Genomic DNA, 21,915 nt, shown 5'->3' with positions numbered 1-21,915 from the left:
CGCATACAGAGTTTTCTGAAAATACTGGTTAGCAGTGAATGTTTAGCTTTCTTCAACAATAGATTAGAGAATGGTTAGCACACCTTTACCAATTCTTTGGAAGAACTCGATCTTCTTCCTGAATGTCTCCAGTTGCTCAGGATCCCGATTTTCCGCTTCGGTGGATGTCTGAGAACATCCCATCAGAACAGAGTTAGTGTTTCTTCACATAACAATTTAAATAGACAGAAATATATTATATCTTATATAAATACACATTCTAGTTTATGCTTTGTATATTGCGTTTAGAATCAGACACCGGGAGATACATAATGCATATTGCATATTATAGTGCTTTTGTTTTTTTTTTCCATGTTTGAATATTGTAAAGAAATATTTAAATATTCTTTCAATCTAAATTAACTGGAAAAAAAATACAATACATAGAAAAAAATCTCCCAGGAGTGAAATAAACCTGATGCCCAAACCTTATTTAATAAAGGAGATAAACACTTTACAGCAGAACGTGTGTTATTAGACATCATTCATGCATTGGTTTCCTTTGCATGATATGTTTGACTCTCATTTATAAATACTGTTATATAAACAAATACAAACATGGGCGAAACATTTCAAGCTATGTTTGTTCGAATAAACCAGGCACTAGTTTATTCAAATATATGCAGATACTCAAGTCTCTTTAGGAAAGAACACAGCTATTCAAGTGCAGCATTCCTCTTGAGCAGGGCCTGGCCATTAATGACTTGGCCCTCGACTGTGCCATTGACAGGACAGGCTCTCTTGAGCAGAAGAAGGGAAAGAAGCATACCCAGGGTTCTGGGGTTCTGTGCACGATGGGCCTCTCTTCCGGTTCTGGGGCTGTGTGCACGATGGGCCTCTCTTCCGGTTCTGGGGCAGTGTGCACGATGGGCCTGTCTTCCGGTTCTGGGGCAGTGTGCACGATGGCTCTCACCTCGGGTTCAGGTTCTGGAGTTCTTTGAAGGGAGGATTGCTGGCTGGTTTGAGCTTTGAGTTTGGGGGCGACTGGAGGGGTGGGTTTCGGACTAGGGTCTTGCTGCTGCTTCATCTGCTGCTTCATCTGCTGCTGTTGAGCAAGTGACATGGCCTGGAGAGTCATTTGCTGGGCCTGAAGAGACAAAGAGAGGCAGAGATAGATCAGTCACACATATTCACTGAGTTACTAAACAGTATGCCTGCTTCCAATACCAAACAAACTGTTTTCCAATCGTTATGTCTCCTACGTCTCTTATGAGACACGTGATTCCAGAAAGCAAGAAATCATGGAGGAACAGCATGAGACAATTTCAACATGTCCTTATATCTAACTGTTAATTTGCACAGTTAATAATACTGCACTCAAGGTTTTGTCAATCGACAATGCATTCTTAAGATGATTGTTCAACAAAACATACATCAATGACCAAATTACCGTATTGCTTTGAATTTAAGACACAGACCAAATTTCCTACCCTCAATTTGAGGAAAAAATAAAACATCAAATAAAGATGCATTTACAAAGATACAACCTCAATTACGCATATGATGTATGTGACTTATGTGAGAAAATGACATATGGAGGCAGTTTGAGTCTGACTGCTGTCACACAGAGCATTACAGTTATGCACTGCTTCTCATTTCCAGTCTGCTGTCACACAGAGCATTACAGTTATTCACTGCTTCTCATTTCCAGTAGTGACTACTCACACTTGTGTTTCCCTCTTTTAGTAAACTGTGGTATTGCTTGTCATGTCAAAAATATGGGGGTCAGATCAGCATTTCCGATCTGTCCAAGCTGGTACTGTTTGTTAGAAATGCCGACATTGTAAAAGCTTCTCTTCTAATTCTTCAGGAAGCTAATGACACTTCTTTGAAAATGGCTGCCTGTATGTCATGGCTGATTCAAGATCAGGCAGTAACGTTTTGGTTCATTTTTTCCAGGCAGTCAGTCACGTTGCTGTTTGTGTACTCGGGCAGTGATGTTTTTACTTGTCTTTTTGCGGCAGACAGTCACGTTCCTGTTTGTGTACTTGGGCAGTCATGTCTTTTGTTAGCAATTTTAATATATGCATCATTATACTTGAATTTAAGATGTAGGCCATTTTTAAGAAGAAAAATTAGTTTAAAAAGTGCATCTGAAATTCAAAGGAATACGGTAGTCTTCGTGCAAAGGTTGTTGTCAATAGGGAAAAAGTATTTATAAAGCGACACATCACTACAATAATCAAAGTATATCTTGAAGTGAACAGTATTTAGCAGACTCTCACACTCTGGTAGGGAGAGAGGTGATGAAGAGGCAGTGGCCTATTCCCCGAGCCCCATACTCACCATGATGAGGGCCTGCTGGTTGATGAATGCCTGCTGCTGTGCTGCCATCTGCCGGGAGTCGGGGGCAGGGAGAGAGGGAGCAGGAGCCATGGGCGTCATCATGGCTGAGATACAGGGAGAGGGGGGTTACAGCAGTCCTGGGCTACACATACGTTGATTTAAGCTGTAGATCTTTTCAATTCTTTTAGAGTATTTTACAGCACCATTCGATTACATTAATCAATCATTTTTAGATAATGATTGCCAAGTGCTGTAAAATGCACAAATCAAAAATTTGTATCAGACAGGGTATGTGTCGATCAGTGTTAGACACCCTCCAATCATACCAAGGACAGTAACAATTATGGTGTGAATGAGTGTTTGTTAAAATCTGATAGAACTAATATAAGAGACAACACCCAACACTACAACAAGTACAAATACCATCCATAATTATCAAACTCTCGTACTGAATTTTGAAATATTACAGAATTTCTTCAAGGCATTTGTCATTTAATTTAAGTTTCTTTTGGTATTTCTAAACAACTAAAAGTAATATCTGTGAGAATGTTACATATTTATATACAATTTATTATCATCAACAGTGCTTAATACAAATACATATATCATACAAATGTAATACAAATATCCTTCGATGTATAGCTGTAGATATTTCACATATAACTATAAAGCACTTAAATGTGGTATATATAGCAATATAAAAAGATACTCATACAAATCAAAGTGTGAAATCGCCTGGTGTCATTAAGAGGAATACAAATAGGTTATAGCACATAAAAGATTGATGTGATAGGTTAATTATCCTGAGATATAAGAAAGCGAACCAAAACTCGACATTGACAAAGACTTCTTGCTGACACATTTGTCAGAATTGTCCTTTGAGCCTAGAGTTGTGTAAATAAGAAGTGGAACAACGACGGAAAGAGGACTTCCACAACAAGAAGAGAAGACATTTACATGGCATGGGCTGCATCATGGGCATGTTGGGCATGCCTGGCATCAATCCGCCCATCATTGGCATCGTGGGATAGCTGGGCATCTGGGCAGCTGCCTGCATACCTACAGAATCAGGAAGAAATTTCAAGAAGGGGATAAAGTGAGGGCTTGGAGACAATGCAGCCTGGAAACTTCTCTACACCTGAATTATTTTAAAACATTAAAACAATAATTATATTTTTTATATTCAATACATACCCATAGGATAGCCTTGCATCATTGGAGCTCCTTGAAAAAACACAAGCGATATTAATAATTAACCATTGCTCACCTAGAAAACAAGACATAACCCGCGTAACACAGCATACATACACAAGCTGGTGTATGCAGAAAATCATCAGATACATTGACTCACAGACTAAGCAACATGTAAATGTACACAGTTTGAAACACATGACTTGCGGTGGACCATGGAAAGTCACGTTTTTTAATATGTTTTACCATACCTTTCTGGCTTTTAAACAGCCTGCTTTTACCAGGCTCTCACTATGCTGTATGGCACTTTTCCATGCTTTTACCACGGTAGACTTTTATAAGGGGTGGATTCTCCAGTTAATGGCTAAGTATGTATTATTTCTATTGTTTTAAAAACATTTACGCCACAATCATTGTTTAAGATCCTAATGAAAAACGCTGTTAGTTTAATGGGATTCCTGTGAATTGTCCCTTACAAGTAGAAATGGTAAACAGACTGTCACAGCTTAAAATAACCAGTCTACTTTTTATTTGAGGCATTTTCAAAAACGAAAATTACAAAAGTGTCAGTGTGTGGTCGACCACAGTCCGCTCTATAACCACCCAGAAACGGTGTGTGTTTTTCAGTACCTGTGAATGGAAACATCCCTGGTTGATTGGGGCCTACTCCACCCCCGCCCTTCATTCTCCTGCTCAGCATGCTAGCCCTCTCCATCTCCTGAAGAACAAAAAATACCACAGCGCTGTCAGCAAGGCATTGACAAACTCATTGCAACATACAGCTAGGGACAAAAAGCTTTGCATCACCCTCTAGAATTAACCAATTTTGCTTCATAAAGTCAAATGAAACCTGCTGAATAACATTATGTTAACATTGAATTACATACTGCTTTGTAGCTTTCCATATACTTCCTGAAAAACTGACAAAAAATGAAAAATGTGACCCTTCAAAATCTAACATAAAATACTATACACTATCATGGCTTCCAGTAAACCTTTGCAATATTATTTTGTAGTTTCTTTAATTACATGGTATTAAATTCAATATCAAAATGATGTTCACATATTTATTTATTTTTTAATTATGTCTCAATCCTAAAATTCTAGGTGATGCAAAGTGTACAAACTGTACACTTATTTGAAAGAAAAATGGAAAACAAATGAAATAATCGTATAAAATGTACACCCAGGAATTAAAGAAAAAACACGTTACACAGCAAACATGTCATTTTCAAAATACTAGCTTGTACTAAGTAAAAATAAAGCTTCAGTTTTTGATGTATTAAATGCTTTAAGATTAAATGTGTTGAGCTCAGGTAAATAGTCACTCTAAATGATAACTGTCCTAATTGACTGGCCTCCGTTCAAGTTGGTCAGTGGTTAGCAAACAGTAAGTGGGAGCGTCCAGGGGCAGACAGAGAGAGGAACATTTCAAAATTTAATATGAGCTCTGATGGCATCAAATTACGAATGTTGAGCCAATGTGTGATTTTGTTTTCAAGTCTGTCGGGGTCCCTAAAAAATGAGATGTACAGCCCCAAAAGAATTCAAAGTGAAAGGTGAGGTGTACTCACATCCTCTCCATGGTCCAGCACAGTGTCGAAAAGGTCATCCACATAGGAGTCGAGTCCAGCCTGGGGGCATCGCTGTGGGGCAGAGCCTGAGGAGGAAGAATTGGGGGGGGGGGGGGGTGTCAAACTGCAGTGAAATAGGTCTGGATACACTTCATTATAGCAGACTGTAACTACATCTGTGAGGGCAAATTTAAATACTCATTCTGCTGTACCTGGTACTATATCCTCTGAAGAAACCATTCATGTATTAAATAAAAAATTTTAAAAAATTTAAAATGTACTCCCAATAAAGGGGTGGGGCAAAAAGCAGTGGATTTCACCAAAACAAGTCAATATGAGAACATGAAATTTCTGTTGAAGATCAGACTGATTTGGACACTAACGCTATATGTGATGATTCTGACCTTCATACACAGAGGAGTAGGTTTGTGAATCCCAGTGAGCTGTGTCTGCAGCGTTCAGGACAGGAGGGAGGGAGGGAGCCTGGATATCAGGGGCGGCAGGGATACTGTCCTCCAGCTCGTCTGAGAACAGCCTGCTTGGGAACATACATCAACACCATCCAAACAAACTGCTTAGTGGAGGGTGAGTGAACTGAACTCAAATTAGGACACAAAATGTATCATGAGCTATGAAATGGACAACTTTGAATGATGCAACGAGATGTTGTAAGGTTGAACTTTCTGAGCTTAAACCACCAGACCGCACTACCACCTAGGCCCTCAGTGGTTTTGTTGCTGGTCTGTGTGATACCTACATGTCACTATCAGGATGCCCATTAGTCACAGGGTTGAAGACATAGTCTGAGTGAGAGGTTGGGTACTGGTGACTGTCTGCTTCAGTCTCCCCAATGAGGTCCATCACAAAGTCACAGCCAGCCAGGTCCTTCCAGTCCTCCCCAGTGAACATAGACACTGACCAGCCTTTCTGCACCTCTGTCAGCCCCCTGAGGGGACCGTAAAAACACAAGAGCAATGAAGGAACTGGGCAGGACTACTGGAAACTGCAACAGCATGCTCACCACTGGGTTTATGCAGAATCTGACCCTGTTCTACTAATCCTATTTGTTGGGCAATTCCTCTTTCATTGCAGATATTGCATGTCTAGCTTTGACAAGCTATAGCAAATTCTGTCACATTTTCAAATGTTCATTCTTACCGTACTCGGGAAATGAAAGCTCAGATCTGCATGCCGAATGGAAGTGATCCACAGGCAAGGTTCATACAATTATTTTATTAAAGCACCAGTACATTGCCTATATGTTAAGCTGATTTATTAAAGGTTCTGCCGTTATTCTGTATTTACCTGAAATTAAGGACCCAGCCTGCAAACTGCTCCCCTGTTGTCCAGGAGTTGACTTCGGCTGTGATTTTCTCTTCTAAATAAACATGAACAGTTACAAACATCACAGCAAACCACCATCACTACTCAAAGAACTAACAAAAAGTTATTCTACACTTATCATTAAAAGGTACATTAAACTTTCCCCATCCCCAAAACTAAAACCCCTGATACACATACTGTAAATATTCATTAACCAGATGAACAGAATAGATCTGAAGCCTACTATCATACTCACCATTGTAGTTGTGAACCTCCAGCACCATCTTTCCTTTTCTCTGATTGGCTGTCCACTCAAGCTGTGTTGCTGGGTAGACTCGAGCAGCCTCTGGACTATGCTGCAGACCGGTCAGAATCTTGTGCTGGCAGACTGACCTGTACTCCCCAAGCCCATGGTCCGACACATACCTGTGACAAAGAAGACTGTTTTAACATGTCTTTCTCTTTACTGTCTTGCACAGTAAGATTAACACATCTATTTATCTTGATTTGCAAATCAGGTCACCGTTTATTTTAAAGATCTTCTATTAATTATTAACAACCAGCTAATAATGTTAATATACATTCTTTCTTTTTCTGTTAATTGTTAGTTAATATATAATAGGCCAGCTAAAACTATGGATTATCAATTCCAAGTTGATCATATATGTGAAATTGGTTCAACTTGTTACTGTAGTTATCTTTAGCAAATGAAATCAGGTTTTTATTAGCGAGCATCTTAACCACAATACAGAAGAGCAGGGCTCGTATATGACTAATGGCAGACTAATGGCTGTAGTGAAAATTAAAAATTAACAGAAGGAATATACATAACTAAAGAACTACCTATCTACCGAACAAATCAGCTACCTAATTACCAAAAAAACGAAACTAATTAAATGCAGTACGCTGTTCATACTTGAGTAGAGGTTTGTCCAGGCCAGCTGATGGCATGAAGCAGCCCAGGCAGGATGCCAGTAGCAGCCAGGCCCGCTGCTCCCTCTCATCACCGGGGTTGTCCCAGGTTTGGTGGGCCAGCTGGCTGAGGATCTCGTTGCGTAGCTGAGGGCTGGCCAGACCCCGCTGGGCAATGTAGTTCCCCAGGACCACCTCCTTCCAGCCGTGGAGATCTTCCTCTCCCACGAAGCGCAGGATCTGGGAGGCAGGGAGGGAAGCAGGAGGTGGGGAGGGAGAGACAGGGAGAGTGGAAGGGGAGGGAAGTAATGTTACATTTGCACTGAAATAAAATGCCCACTAAAGCATATGAGTTTTAAGTGATAACATCTCAGTTGGTAGTGGGTCAGTTACAGCATATTTACTATTGAACTTCATGTGCAACTTCAAAGCTTTAATGTAAAATTAATAAGGCACAAGGCTGCTTTAGTAAAAACAATCAAAAACATACTGCTGAAAGAACAATGATTAATCACACAACCATTGACTCACAGTCCCTTTGGAATTAACTTAAGAGCATTGTTGAGAGTCTATCCCACTATTCACTAAACATTTACCTTTTATTTTCTTTGTTATTGGTGGTCAAACAGCAGCAGATTTATCAGGAAAGCAATTCTAATACAGTCTTAAAAGGGAACATGATTCCTGCCAATATCCTTTCCATCATTATAAGCAGCCTATTAGAGCTCTATTCTTCTTACGGTGATCACAAATAAGTAATACAGAAATCAAACATCATTGACAAATTAAAAAATCTTATGCCATAATTTGGGTTATAATAAGGTAGAATGTGTTTATTGCAAAGATTGCAGTTGAGTGCAAAGTCTAGTTTTGCAAGGAGATACACAGCACTAAATGATAATTAAAGTAAACAATAATACATAAGAATTTTATGAAGGTGAAGAAGAAATTCAGCTTATCAGTGGTTGTACAGGTCCTAGTAGCTGATTGATCTCAGAAAGCTGGGTCACAAAGCATCCAAGTGATTCAGTCTCAACAGCTTGACTGGGTAACCCAATCCATGACCTCACCACTCTGTGTGAAGAAGTGAGTCCTACCCTCTGTCTTAGTCTATTTCCACTAAATAATGAATGCTGTTCCTTCATCCTATCTTAATAACTCATTTAAGTCCTGACACAACCTGATCATAAAAAAACAATATTCAAGTACGGTCTCAGCAGTATAGTATACAACCTCATCATAATCTCCTTTGATTTGTACTCTACACTTTTGACTATAAAACCGAGCATTCTATTTGCCTTTTTGACTGCTTCCCCACATGGTTTCAGAATACAACCAGCAGTTTAATACGGTTGAACCTCACCAGCTTGTAGATTTCCAGTGCTGACTGCCAGTCTTCTCTGCCCAGCGGGGTGAGCGGTCTCTGCAGGGGGCTGTCCTGGGATTGTGCCCATCCATCCTGAGAGAGGAGCACAGGAACTTTATCCATCTGTCTGTCTGAGGCCATGCATCTTTACAGAAGGGAGGAAAGGGCTTTGTCTTGCGGTGTGCGTGTTTCTGTCTGAACTGGGTGGGGTGTACAACTATATATGCCTGTGTGTGTTTGTCTGTCTGTGTGTCCATCAGAATTCGTTTTTCATTTGTTTTCTCTCTTGTTGAATTGTTTAACAGGGCTGTCACAGCTTCCCTTAGATTAAACTATAGTCATAAACCTGTTAAAACCTCTTCATTCTATGAATTAGAGATGGCCATTAAGAAACTAATAATTCACACCTTCAAATTTCAACTGTATTTATTTAACTAGGATAGAACCCTTGAGATATACATCTCATTACCAAGAAGGTCCTGGCAGGAGAAGACGGCAAGAAACAACATTATAAAATCACTGTGGTTTCTCCAGGTTCAATTCGCTGAGGCAGCGGCTCACACGGGGCCAGGGAGACAGAGATTTAAAAAGTGTGCATGGTTACCTGGAAGTGTGTGCTGGCATATTTGGAGAAGGGGTGGTTGTTGATGTCGGGGGGCAGGGACAGGCTTAAGTTGGCTTTAACCTGAGGAGCAGCCACCTCACTGACTCGGCTCTTTGTGCCATGCTGTCGCCCTGTGGTGGAAATATGTTAGAGACAGTCAACAGCGGAAGTGACTTCATTAAAGACATGATATATTACTATATATCTGGATTTTCAAAAGGCCATCCACAGTGTCAGATTAAGGATTTTTTTTTTTTTTATCAATGTAATGCCCAATTTTACCCCACACCCCTGCATTAGTTCACCACAACTGCTTGGAGAACTGAAGGTCAATGGGCATCCCCTGACCAAGCCAATTGCCAATTTAGCTGCCTGCGCCTGAGGGAACAAGGCCAGCCCAGGTGTCTGCTTCAGCTCACCAGGCACCTGGACAGTAAGCTCTGCTCTAGAGTGGTGAGAACCTGCGGGACTGCCAGAGCCTAAGCGCTCTGTGGAAACCCCTGTGAAATCCAGTAACTTCACAGAGCCAGAACACTCCCCAGCACTTCCTGACTGCACACTAAGAATTACTTAAAATCAGTACAGCTTGTTAAATCTCTCAATCACATATAAATTGCTAAAACTGTTTATATTACTTACATTTAAAATGACTAGTTATGATTTTCAATTACAAAAGAATACTTCATCCATTATCATTAACCACTTAATCCTTTACAGGGTTGCGGTGAGCCAGAGCCTAACCTGGCAGACACAGGGTGCAACTACACCCTGGACGGGACACCAAGCCATTGCAGGGCACCACAAACACTCACAGGGCAACTTATAGTGACCAATCAACCTGAACAGCATGTCTTTGGACTGTGGGAGGAAACTGGAGTACCCAGAGAAAACCCATGCGAACTCCACACAGACAGACTCCTAGGCCGGAATTGAACCCAGGACACTGGCGCTGTGAGGCAGCAGCGCTAACCACCATGCCACCCTACAAAAGGATACTATTTTACCTAATTGTATTCATTCTCCTAAGCAGTTGTGAGAGGTATTTTGTGATTAGATTCAGGCTGCAGTGTTTGTGTCAAACCTGCACTGTGGATAAATGTAGAGGTTAAATCAAAAGTTACAATTGTTTTTCTTTTTAAATACATAATACATAAAGATATTTGTAACCTTCTCAGTTCTGCACAGTCAATATCAGAAAGGACAACTTAAAAACAAAGTTTTTATAAAACCTATTGATTTCCAGAACAGCCTTGCATTATACAAGTACAGCAACTTCTTTGTCGAACTTCAACTGGCTCAAATATCTTTTCACTGCAGTTATTTGCAGAGGATGGATCTCCAAAGTGTTCTTTTCCAGGAATGACATGCTCCCATTTATCATGGAGTTGTAATTCGAAGTCATGTTTCAGAGTTAATCCTGGTAATTGGAATTCAGCCAGGCCACAGTTTTAATGGACTCTTCTGTGGGATATTCACATAGTAGACAGGACCACAGTATAACATTTCATCTCCAGCAGCACAGTGCCCCCAAACCATAATGGGGCGCTGGGTGGGTTTTAGCTATTACCAGTTTCAAAAACTATCATAGAAACTGCACTGATACAATGCACCCTCTGTACCTGATTTATAACTGAATTACTGGCATTGAAGATAAAGTGTTTACTCACTGTAGCATGGGTAGATAAGGAGGAAACTTATTTGCATTAATTTATGAATGCAGGAGCAGTGGTTGGCTTTATTTACACTTTATCACTGACTAAACATTACTTTTACCTTTAGAAGCTGCAGTATCATTGTCATTGTTTTTAAACTGGATATTTAAAGTAATTGTAGCTAACAAAATTCTTCGATGAATTTCTTAAAGATGAACATCCATTCATTATATACAGTAGGTCTCAAATGTGCAGTTTGAAAGAAACACATGTTTCAGCAAACTTGTATTTTCATTTTAAAACATGATATCTGGTACTACACTAGGTTAAGGAAATCTCTGTTTGTAAGACATGCTTTTAGACTGTTTTGCATTACTGTGTCCCCTGGAGGAAATTGTCCCCACCCTCACTGTTTTCTTTCCTGTCAATAAACAATTAGCTGCTTCCCTTATTGACTGACATGCTTGGACTCAGAAGACGCTGCTGAGGTGAAATGAACAAAGACGTGAACAGATTGGTGAAGAGGAAAGATTAGTGAATCATTGTGTTAGCTGCAATTCCTTTAAAGCCTCAGAAACTCACATCTTCTCCGGGAAGTCTCCTGCTTATGCATATCTGAAGAGAGCACACATAGTGAAATGAGGTGCGAGCTATCAATATACTCACTGAAACCAGCTCGTTAATGGCACTGACATGAATTATTATTATTATTATTAGTCATTTAGCAGACACTGTTAACCAAAGAGACTTAGAGACAAGGGTGCAATATATGCTTCAACAACTGTTGCAGAGTCACTTACAATAGGACCTCGGTTTTACACGTCATCCAAACGACGGAGCACAAGGCAGTTAAGTTGGGATTTGAACTGGGAACCCCCTGGTATCAAGCCCTTTTCTTAAACCATTGTACCACTAAGCCTACCAAATCAGTTAATCCAAATCAGAGAAAAAAAGAAAACTAAAACTACAGAATTGAGGCAGCAAGAAAACATACAATATAGTGAATGTTCTTTATTTTATGACTGGGTACATAAACCCCAATTAGAACTAATTGTGGACAAATGCCTCACCTAGAAAAGTAGGCCTATCCCTTATTCCATGGCACATTTGTTATTGTTGTAGTCTGTTTTTTTTATGGTTAGGTTTGCCAGGGATGATCTCCACCGCTGTACTGTACTGAAGGTAAAGGGTAAAGACACAGTGAGTAAATCCAGGTGCCACCAGAGCGGTACACTTTGTACACCGGGCTGTGTTCTCCTTTAACTGATTACTGAACCCTGAACCAAGCCAGCACCCTCAATATACAGATTAAACAATGCAGAGCATTGCCAAGTCTCCCTCCCATCCCAGAGAAATGAAACTGAATCATTCTAATAAGAATACAAGGATCCCAACATTTACAAATATCCCCATACTGTTTACTTATTTACAGATGGAAATATGTATACAGAGTAACAGTGATTAAATACAGCTGTAACACCAGTTTAACTGCAATTATTTTCCTGAAAACTTATTATTATAATTTTTATTATTATTATTATTTATATATTAATTCTCTACTTGCCAAAAATAAGGTTCCACATCACTCAGTTCTTTTTTAATCTCAGAATACCTCGAAACTTCTTGACAAAATGTTTGTTTCTTTTTAGACCAGAAAAATACAAGCTTCCTTAAAAGTGAGTGGCTTGTGGTACGTTTATGAATCCTCAAGCGATGCATCATAGCCTTATTTAAAGATGGACTTACATTTAGAATGATTATTCTCATCATTATTATTAGCATCCCCTTTATACTGTATTACCCTTTATTAAAGTCACTAATATCTATACTGCTCCCCTTCTTGTGCAGTTCACAGTTATCCAGCACAGTCCCGAACTGGGGCTGGGGAGCCATGGGGGGCTGCAAGATACTTTCAGGGGCCAAGGGGTCCATTTATTTACACGATTGCTGCTATTGGATGATGGGGGATTATTTTGACAATATTTACTACAATGACATACAGTAAGCTCTACAGTTCATTTTTAATTTTCATTGCCAAAGACATCACTTATTGTACGTACCATTATTTAACAAAGATTTATCTGGCTTCAGTAGGCAGGGGCCCTCAGAAAATGTATGAACCTCTGAGGCTTTGCTTTGTGTATAGAAAACTAAATTGGAAAGAGTTTGTTGTCCGTATGGAATAAAATTGAAATGTTTGCCTGCGTGGAAATCAGACGCATAATGTGGGGATTTTGTCATGGCCTACCACAGGTTGCTTCTGATGAGAAATATAACTGCATAATAGAGACAGCGGGTACTGTGAGAAATATAACTGCATAATAGAGACAGAGGGTACTATGAGAAATATAACTGCACAGCATAGACAGCAGGTACTGTGAGAGATGTAACTGCACAATACAGACATAGGGTACTGTGAGAAATATAACTGCATAATAGAGACAGCAGGTACTGTGAGAGATGTAACTGCACAATACAGACATAGGGTACTGTGAGAAATATAACTGCATAATAGAGACAGCAGGTACTGTGAGAGATGTAACTGCACAATACAGACATAGGGTACTGTGAGAAATATAACTGCATAATAGAGACAGCAGGTACTGTGAGAAATATAACTGCATAATAGAGACAGCGGGTACTGTGAGAGATATAACTGCACAATAGAGACAGCGGGTACTGTGAGAGATATAACTTCACAATACAGACAGAGGTTACTGTGAGAGATATAACTGCACAGTACAGACAGCGGGTACTGTGAGACATATAATTGCACACTGCAGGCACTGGGTACTGTAAATGCACATTGCAGACAGCGGGTACTGTAAACACCTCAGTGGGTTAAATGACTGGCACCTGCACTCTAGAGGTCAGCTGGTAACAAAACCTGCACACAGTGGGCCTGGGCTAGAGCTTCTGCTTCCCCTGCTCTGTGCACAATGATTTTTGTAAAGTGTTTCAAGGTAACTCACCCTGTGCAGCACGAAGCAGGGCTGATAGCTCAGCAGGAATTTCCAGAATACCCACATCCTGAAGTCACAAATAAACACAGATTAGTTAAAACAGCACTGGATTACACTTCATACATCTTTAAAGCTATTGACATGTATTTCCTATTCATGTTTTACTGCCGTTTGTGTGAACTTGCATAGTAATCAATCTTTTGAACTGTGACACATTCATCTTAAAACGTAGAATATACTCATTTAACACTGACTTTTGCCTTTTGGTTTATGTGTTTTATTCTATAAGTAAGCAAATTAGTAAATTGTTCACTGTATCTAAATGTCAAATAACCTGTGTGAACGGTAGCCCCCCCCCGCCCTTCATGCCCGTTGTCAGAGCTTGGAGACCCACCATTCCCTTTGCCCCGGGCTTGCTTGTGACTGCTGACTTCCCTCGTTTCTTTTCTTTTTCTCCCTAAAGGGGAGAAACAAGTATATTTGGTTATATTTAGATATACAATACTGTGCAAATGTATTAGAACACCTAAAGATGTGTCATTTCTATCCTTTATATACCCACCTGTATGAAAACCTCTGGGAGTGAGCATTTAAATTTTCGGTCAGTAATCAGCAATACTGAAACAATAGGCCCTCATGTGTGAAAATGCTAGACCACTTTGTAATTTAATTAGGAATCTTAAACAACTTATAAAATGTCTCATGCATTTTACAATTTATGACTATGTATTCTTTTTCTCTTACTATTTTAAATGCATTGCATGTGTGGCATATTAAAGTAATTAATTAAACTAGACAATCACTAATTTGCCTATTTGACAATTTTCCAAGATTTTCAGTTACAGTGATTTGATTTCATATGTACAACAAATCAAAATTATTTCTAATAAATGTGCACCCAGAAACTGATTGAGATTCTTTTGTTTTGATCGTGTGTTATCAGAATGTATTGGATAAGATTAAAAACTGGGACTGAACAAATAGTTCTGCAATTTCAAACAGAGATACACAATCAGTTCAGGTTGCCATTTCCAAGGCAGGAAACATGTAGGTCTTTGGAAAGCACTGTATCAACCAGCCCAGACATTGAGTACATGCCTGGTTTAAGATAACTACACATCTAATCACTCAACCACATTAGGACTGAATTGCATACACAGTCAAAACTAGGCGTACCAGTTTGGCTTGTTTGTGGCGGGCTCAATATATTATTTTCTTTCACTTAAGTTTAAAGAAAAACTATAAAACATAAAAAAGGAAGGTGTGTATAACATTATTTGTCAAGTGAATAGCCATGACCATTATGGTTCAAATATTGAAAAAGATATTCATTTTAGTTGATTGTTGCGAACAAAATAATCACATAAATCTTAGCCATTTTACATTTCTATTAGCTACATAGTATTTTACTAAAACAGACATCTGGCCCTACTTTAGGTGAAAGGAAGCATTCGTTTTCTATGCAATATTCTCCGGTTATCAGGTTATCACTCTTCAGACTAAATGACCCTGGAGTTGAAAGACAGTCTAAAAGCATAGCTTAAGGAGCTTTCGTTAACCTAGTGTAGTACCAGATATCATGACTGAAAATTAATATGTTTCCTTCAAAACTGCACATTTGAGACGTATATAATGAATGGACGTGTGTCGCAGAGATGTTTTGCATGGCTGAATATTTGGCTATAAGTGGAGAAAAAAACAATGCCCAAAGGGAAATGCATAACATGCTAAAAGGGCAAACCTGAATCTCTGATAATCAGAGAGGTATGAAGAGGCTAATGGGCACCGAATCTCTGATAGATATGGGCACTGAATCTTCGATAATCAAACAGATATGGAGAGGCTAATGAGCACTTTTACATTTCTTACATTAACATGTGTTTGAAACAGGGGAAAATGGTACTTCCTGTTTACAAAACCCTTAGCCCAGCATGGCAGCCTCTATCAGGAACGTTCTGTAACTTGTTACACACTCTTTGCTGCTGTTTAGTTGTATTGTCGTGTTTTCAAAAAGATACTGTGCTACGAATTTGAATAAGTTTAAGTATTAACATTACAAATATATCATCAGCAGAGGAATGCTGCAGCAAGGCTGTTAGCAGTTGCATAGAAACACTCCTTTACAGACCAGGAAACTCCATTGTGATCATTAACTTCAAGCAAAAATCTCTCTTTAAAATAAATAAATTTAGCATTGCACTTTCACCCTTTCATCAAAGCTGTGACGATACAGTAATACAGCATAGGTCTCCCACAGGAAATATGCACGGTAGCTTTGCAGTTTTCCCCAAAAGGGTACAAACGGCACGTGTTATACTAATATGGATTTACCAGAAATCTCTGTGCTTTACAATGATTATCTAAGCTTTACCATGCTTTCCTAGGCTTTGTGCTAATTTCAATGCTTGTACAGTGTAACCATTTGAAGACATTGTGCTAAGATTAATATTGTAACATCAAGTTATATGAACATGTACTAGAAGACTTGGTAGACCATTGCTAATTACAGAATATCTAATATCTTTGCCCATACCAATTTTTTTTTTTTTTCGAAGTCCATTATCGAAAAAAAAAAAAACTCTTCTCCTGGTGGTTCAGAAAAAAACCATGGCAAAGCTGTACTGTCAGTCAAAACACACATTATCAAATCAGAGCTACGTAGGCGGGACTCAGCGTGACAGTTTATAATAGGTCAGTGTCGATTAAAAACCAGCAGACTATTCCATTTACGGGGGAGGGGGGGGGGGTGTTGCATTTCTTTCACAGCTGCTGTTTATAAAGATTATAACAAACAGTTTACTAACAAGGTATATAATCACAAATACTTCTGAAAAAAATGAACACATAGACCTATCAGCCAACTTAATTCTCTGTGCCAACTCTTACATCACACCCCAGTTTTCCATAATAGACTTGCTTGGCTAATAAATAAATAAATAAATAAATTTAAAAAAGCGCTCGATGGAAGTAAGCTACGCCATCAAAACACAGGTCGGGTTGTTCAAAGCTAAAGGAGCAGAAAAGACAGCTAGAAATTTCCCAAAAAGCAAAAAATGATTTAAAAAAAGTGTGAAGTGAATGGTTTAAAGGTGGGCCGACAACAGCAGATGGATGTATAGTGCAGCAGTGTAACTGCCAAGCTCCTCCTCGTACAAAAAATAAACAACAGTTGGGTGTTAATATACAGCAACAGTAAATATGTAATCATGTATCATAAACCCGGTACCCTGTCAGGCACCTTTATATGATTTTAATGATCCAGCTACTTGGCCTGACTTCTGTACCAAAGAACTAAGAGTTGAAATCATGAAACATAAGCCTGCGCAGCTAAATAAACTGATGTTGAATTCCCCAAAAATCACAATGATTTGTACTCATTTTTGGAACAGAACTAAAATTTATTTTAAGTTAAGGTTTTGATTTTTTTTTTTTTGAGGGGGGGTGTCTACTTCACACTCTTGCACCAGGGCCCAGTGGATCCTAACACCGGCCCTGTACCACCACACAAACCGATGACAGTATCTGTACAAGTGCTATCAGAATAACAAATTGCCTTGCCATTGTCTACAATGCTGTGGTCTACAAATGGCTCTGCTACTTGCGTTCATGAAGAGTAATATGCTAGTATTATGAAGATAGCGCATATGTATTTTATTACCTGTTCTGTAAGGAAAAGTATTGCTGTCAAAGATAATGATTGTTTGCATAGTCCCACCTTTCAGCATTATCCAATACATCCTGGTAAAACACTTCCATAATGAAAGAATCTCAATCATTTTCTATGTATTAAACGTCTATAAAAACACTGCAAACCACTTCTCTCGACAAAGTTAAAGCTAATTGTGGATGGAAAGCATGATAAAGGCATGGTAAAACATTGAGCTGTATGGTAAAGCTCAGTGAAATCGTACAGCACCTGTTAAATGACAGTGCAAACCTACCACAGTAAACCATTTTAAAGGTTAATCACCTGAGGGTTAGGTAAAGCAAAATAAATAAAGAATAGCACTTGAAATGGTTAACAACGGTCAAAGTCGTGAACATCATCGCATTGTATCCAATGTCAAATTAACAGCATGCGTAATAAAGAAAGTATTGTGTAAGGCTTTAAAATGACATGAAAGTCGACTAACATGTTTTGCTATGAAAGCAAAGCAAATACATCCGGCTCCTTCTTTTATAGTGACCTGTATTTTATTACTTGTGTTTGAATACAACCATGTTCTCTCTATTCCTGCCACTGCTTATTGATCAAATTCTTACTTCAGCAGCCCTGCCCCACCTAGTGCAGTAAGCAGACTAGAAATGTTCTCATTGTGACACCAAAACAGTATAACCCTAGTAAGGATTTATAATGTATTCAACATCGTCTTGATCTGGGAATTACTGTGCCTTTCCGTTAGATTGTTAACCAACAAAGCTACAATGATCTGGTTACCACTTCTGAATAAGAGCCTCCTTTACTATCCCTCAGCTCTAAACAAGTCCCTCTACCACACTCACCCAGTTCCTCTGCTCTAATCTCTCTGTCCTCATGCTCTAATCTCTGTCCTCATGCTTAACCCTGAGACCCCAATCAATCTTGATCAAATAAATATTAAGACATGAAACAGCTTTAACAGATAAAGCTTACCTTTATACTGTTGATGGGAAAGTGAGTTTCAGTATGTAGAGCTGGACAGGGCAGAGTGCTGCTGTGGAGCTCCTGCTGAGTCAAAGTTCACAAGACTAATAATAAAGGAGCAAGGTTGCTCAAGCAAGGAGGTGCCTTTATTACCTGTGAACTTTACTCTGTATCTGTAGCTAACATAACCAGGACCTATTAGGCAAACAAACTCTAAAAACAGACACACTCAAGGAGGAGGAGTGATTATGACAGCATGACCAACAGGAGGGCGTGCTGGAAAATGGGAAGCAATGTAGCCTAGTGATTTTAGCTGCAAAACTAGGAGGCAGAGTGGCCTAGTGGTTATAATTAGTGGACTGGGAGATGGTCTTGATAAGCCCTGTTGGAAATTTCAACAATGAAAAACACTGTCTTTTTCTTGGTCAGAGCTGGAAGTGTACTGGTTTTTAACTGCTTAATGCTGGTAGTAATAACTTTGCAGTCCCTGAATATTTTATTAGGTTAATATACACTCCTAAATATACGGCAACATAAACCTATTTAATCTCACTGCTGTTAATGTCACTCTACACTAATTATCACCACATTGAAATGTACCGACCAGAATATAAAACGGGTCATTGGGACATGTTCCTGATGATATCATATTGCAATAAAAATAATAATAATAATAATAATAATAATAATAATAATAATAATAATTTGGGTCTTAAGGGAATAGCATCTCCAATGTGACTAATTAACCCATTCCATACCATCACCACTCATCATGTGAAGAAGTGTCTCCTACCACACAAAGGTTACTATTACTCGCATTTATCAATCAACAGATTACAATTTTTAAATGCAGTCATAGCAAGATAAATATAGCCCACTATGACGCTGAATTAGGTGGGTGTGGTGGAAGCAGGTCCACTGAAGGACTTTGCTCTCTCAATCCAGGTCCACTCCTGCTGAGATGGAAAATCCAACTTGTTGTTAGCAACCAACTTGCGAACAGTTGCTCAACTGCGTGGCGTAGATCAGAGGTAAGCTTCCGAACGCTAACTAAAGCAACTTGTACAGTACGTCTCCAGTTTCTCATTGGCTGTTTTCTAGGTATTTTAATTGCCCATGATGCTGTGGCTGTAACTGCATTCCTGGCAGCTATAAATTCTGATGATAAGTGCTTATCAGCCTTTTCATACCCAGCTCCACCTAACCAGTTCGATATTTGGTTTGTTCCTCTGTTTACTGTGCAGAGGAATTCTAGTAAAGTAAAATAATATTCCATTACAGTCATTTTATTTTTTAATTGTACAACACTTCTGTCCTGTAAAACACAGATAATTCAAACTCCTGTTCCATGATAGTTGTTGTTCTTCTGTATTATAAATACTAAAAGAAAACTAATAAATTAAATGACAACACTTCTGGTCAAAATGTCAGTCATTTCATTTATTAAGTTTCTTACATTAAGACTGGTTGAACCATTTGTCATTGAATTTACTACATTTCTTACACTGAGAAAGACTTCTAGTTGATAAATTTGCCATTGAATTTAGAATTTCTAAATGTAATAGTAATGGGGTTTTATAGAAATGTAGCACTTTCCATTGGAATTCATATGTATTGTGGCCATTATTATAAAGTGTTAGTAGTAATAGTTCATAGATAGATAGAGCTATGCAGATGACTAATCTCATGTGGTGCTGTATTTAAGTATTTGTATTTAATATAAAGTTGCACCATCTGTTGTTGGTTATTTGTTAATTTGCTTTGCTTTAGTCCTAGTGATTTCTATCTGATATCATTCATGTGTGACTGGGTAAAGAATGCTGTCTCCCGACTTGAGCCTCGTAAGTACTATTCGCTTGTGGTGGTTTCTTTTTTGCTTTTCCCCATGTCTCTCTACAAGCTTTTGTGGCTTAATTGGCTTAACAAGCCCAGAGGCCTGGTGCAGTGGTCCTGGCATGAAAAGTTTAATGTTTCATGCTAAATTACCAGGTAAGTGTAATAGAAAGGTGCTGTAATAGGAAATGCTGTCTGAAATGCTGTTGATTATCTCACCTTCAACATAGAACCTACATAGTTCCTGTCCCATGCTGGTGGGGATTGTGAACAGAGTTGGTTGAGAACCACTCGATGATTTCCTACCTGATAGTTCTTCCTCCTTCTAGTGGACCTGGTTATCATCGTTGTAGCCCAGAACTGGGTTTATGACTTCTTCAGCTTCTTGTACTGCTTCCTGGAGGCCAGAGGATAAGCTAATCAACACTCCAAACCTCCATCTGTAATAAACTGTATTACAATACAGCAAAGCCAGGGGATGACCCAAGATGGGTACTTTTAATGATTTCAGAAGAAAAACAAATAACATCTTTTTTTAATTTAAATTCCAAATGTATTAATTGCCAGACCAGGGTGGAGGCACAGCTCATGCACTGTCAAATAATTCTTACATTGTTACAATGCGAAGTAAAAAGACAAACAGCATCACAAAAGTGAAAGTGTTCTTCCTGTGACCTATACTGTATACTGTACATCTGCATTGCCCTTTAAGGGCAGGATTTTCAGAAGTTCGTAAATGATAACTCCAGTGTCAACAAATCGTTATGTAGCATTGCTTTTGGCATTTTCAAGAAGTCATTATGCCTATCTCGTTATTAAACAATCATGCTAATGTGATTTCCGAAATTATGTTGAGTTATGAAATAATGTTAATATCTTAATGAGCAATCCTTCTTGCGACTATTTACTTTGTTGGCATGGGAATTTAAAAGCAAATCCATGTTAATTGTTATAATTTATCAGGAGTTAATTTGCACTTGAAAAATTTGGGTTTTAATTAAAGAAAGTCTATAGCCCATCTTGAAACAGAAATTTAACAGATCACGGCTGTGATGCCGATGAGACAGACACTACCTTGCTAATTCAATATTTGTAGTTATGGAAATATTTTAGTATTTTATATACTTGTGGTTATGAATGAGATGTGTTCACTTGTTTTAACAGTTTGTAAGCTTACGACTGTAACACACTGCCTGATGACTCCACAGAAAGGGATGCATGGATGCAAAGTACAGTGGCAATGGGGCGACTCAGTAGGTGAAAAGATAAGGCTATGGCAGTGTGGAAGGGTGTGGGTAATTCACTGACCAGGAGAGAGACAGGTGTATTTGGGAAACACCACACAGGTGCCCAGTTTTATTTTAGACCGGTTCTTTTTTCTCTCCGGCAGAGGGCACTGTTGACCGTGGGCTGCCTATCAACGATGATAGACAGCACCACGGAAATACCACAGCTGGTACACGAACAGCAAATGCACTCGCAGGTGCTCAAAGAAATAATAATGAAAACAGAAGGCGAAAAGAACAAGGGAAAATAAAACAGTAATAA

General features: G+C 38.9%; 1 protein-coding gene across 4 annotated transcripts in view; it reads right to left on the bottom strand.

Annotated features, from left to right (window-relative positions):
• The window catches only part of myo15b (myosin XVB), a 44,473-nt gene extending 25,773 nt beyond the window's left edge, over positions 1 to 18,700 (bottom strand). The window contains exons 1-17 of one of the 4 annotated variants that reach the window (XM_041219586.1): positions 18,544 to 18,700; positions 14,305 to 14,367; positions 13,920 to 13,977; positions 9,296 to 9,426; positions 8,689 to 8,784; positions 7,330 to 7,565; positions 6,670 to 6,839; positions 6,396 to 6,468; positions 5,848 to 6,036; positions 5,495 to 5,628; positions 5,091 to 5,176; positions 4,147 to 4,234; positions 3,520 to 3,549; positions 3,283 to 3,384; positions 2,326 to 2,429; positions 809 to 1,126; positions 84 to 168 (exon numbers count right to left, since the gene is read on the bottom strand). In XM_041219586.1, the coding sequence (XP_041075520.1) occupies positions 84 to 168; positions 809 to 1,126; positions 2,326 to 2,429; positions 3,283 to 3,384; positions 3,520 to 3,549; positions 4,147 to 4,234; positions 5,091 to 5,176; positions 5,495 to 5,628; positions 5,848 to 6,036; positions 6,396 to 6,468; positions 6,670 to 6,839; positions 7,330 to 7,565; positions 8,689 to 8,784; positions 9,296 to 9,426; positions 13,920 to 13,977; positions 14,305 to 14,307 (1,903 nt within the window). In that variant the 5' untranslated portion in view covers positions 14,308 to 14,367; positions 18,544 to 18,700. The remainder of the gene's footprint in view (positions 1 to 83; positions 169 to 808; positions 1,127 to 2,325; positions 2,430 to 3,282; positions 3,385 to 3,519; positions 3,550 to 4,146; positions 4,235 to 5,090; positions 5,177 to 5,494; positions 5,629 to 5,847; positions 6,037 to 6,395; positions 6,469 to 6,669; positions 6,840 to 7,329; positions 7,566 to 8,688; positions 8,785 to 9,295; positions 9,427 to 13,919; positions 13,978 to 14,304; positions 14,368 to 18,543) is intronic. The other 3 variants (XM_041219587.1, XM_041219588.1, XM_041219589.1) reach the window with 3 other exon arrangements.
• Positions 18,701 to 21,915: the final 3,215 nt, after the last annotated feature.

This window comes from Polyodon spathula, chromosome 20, assembly GCF_017654505.1.
Source record: "Polyodon spathula isolate WHYD16114869_AA chromosome 20, ASM1765450v1, whole genome shotgun sequence".
NCBI lineage: Eukaryota > Metazoa > Chordata > Actinopteri > Acipenseriformes > Polyodontidae > Polyodon > Polyodon spathula.
This window is presented reverse-complemented; position numbering and strand designations above follow the sequence as displayed.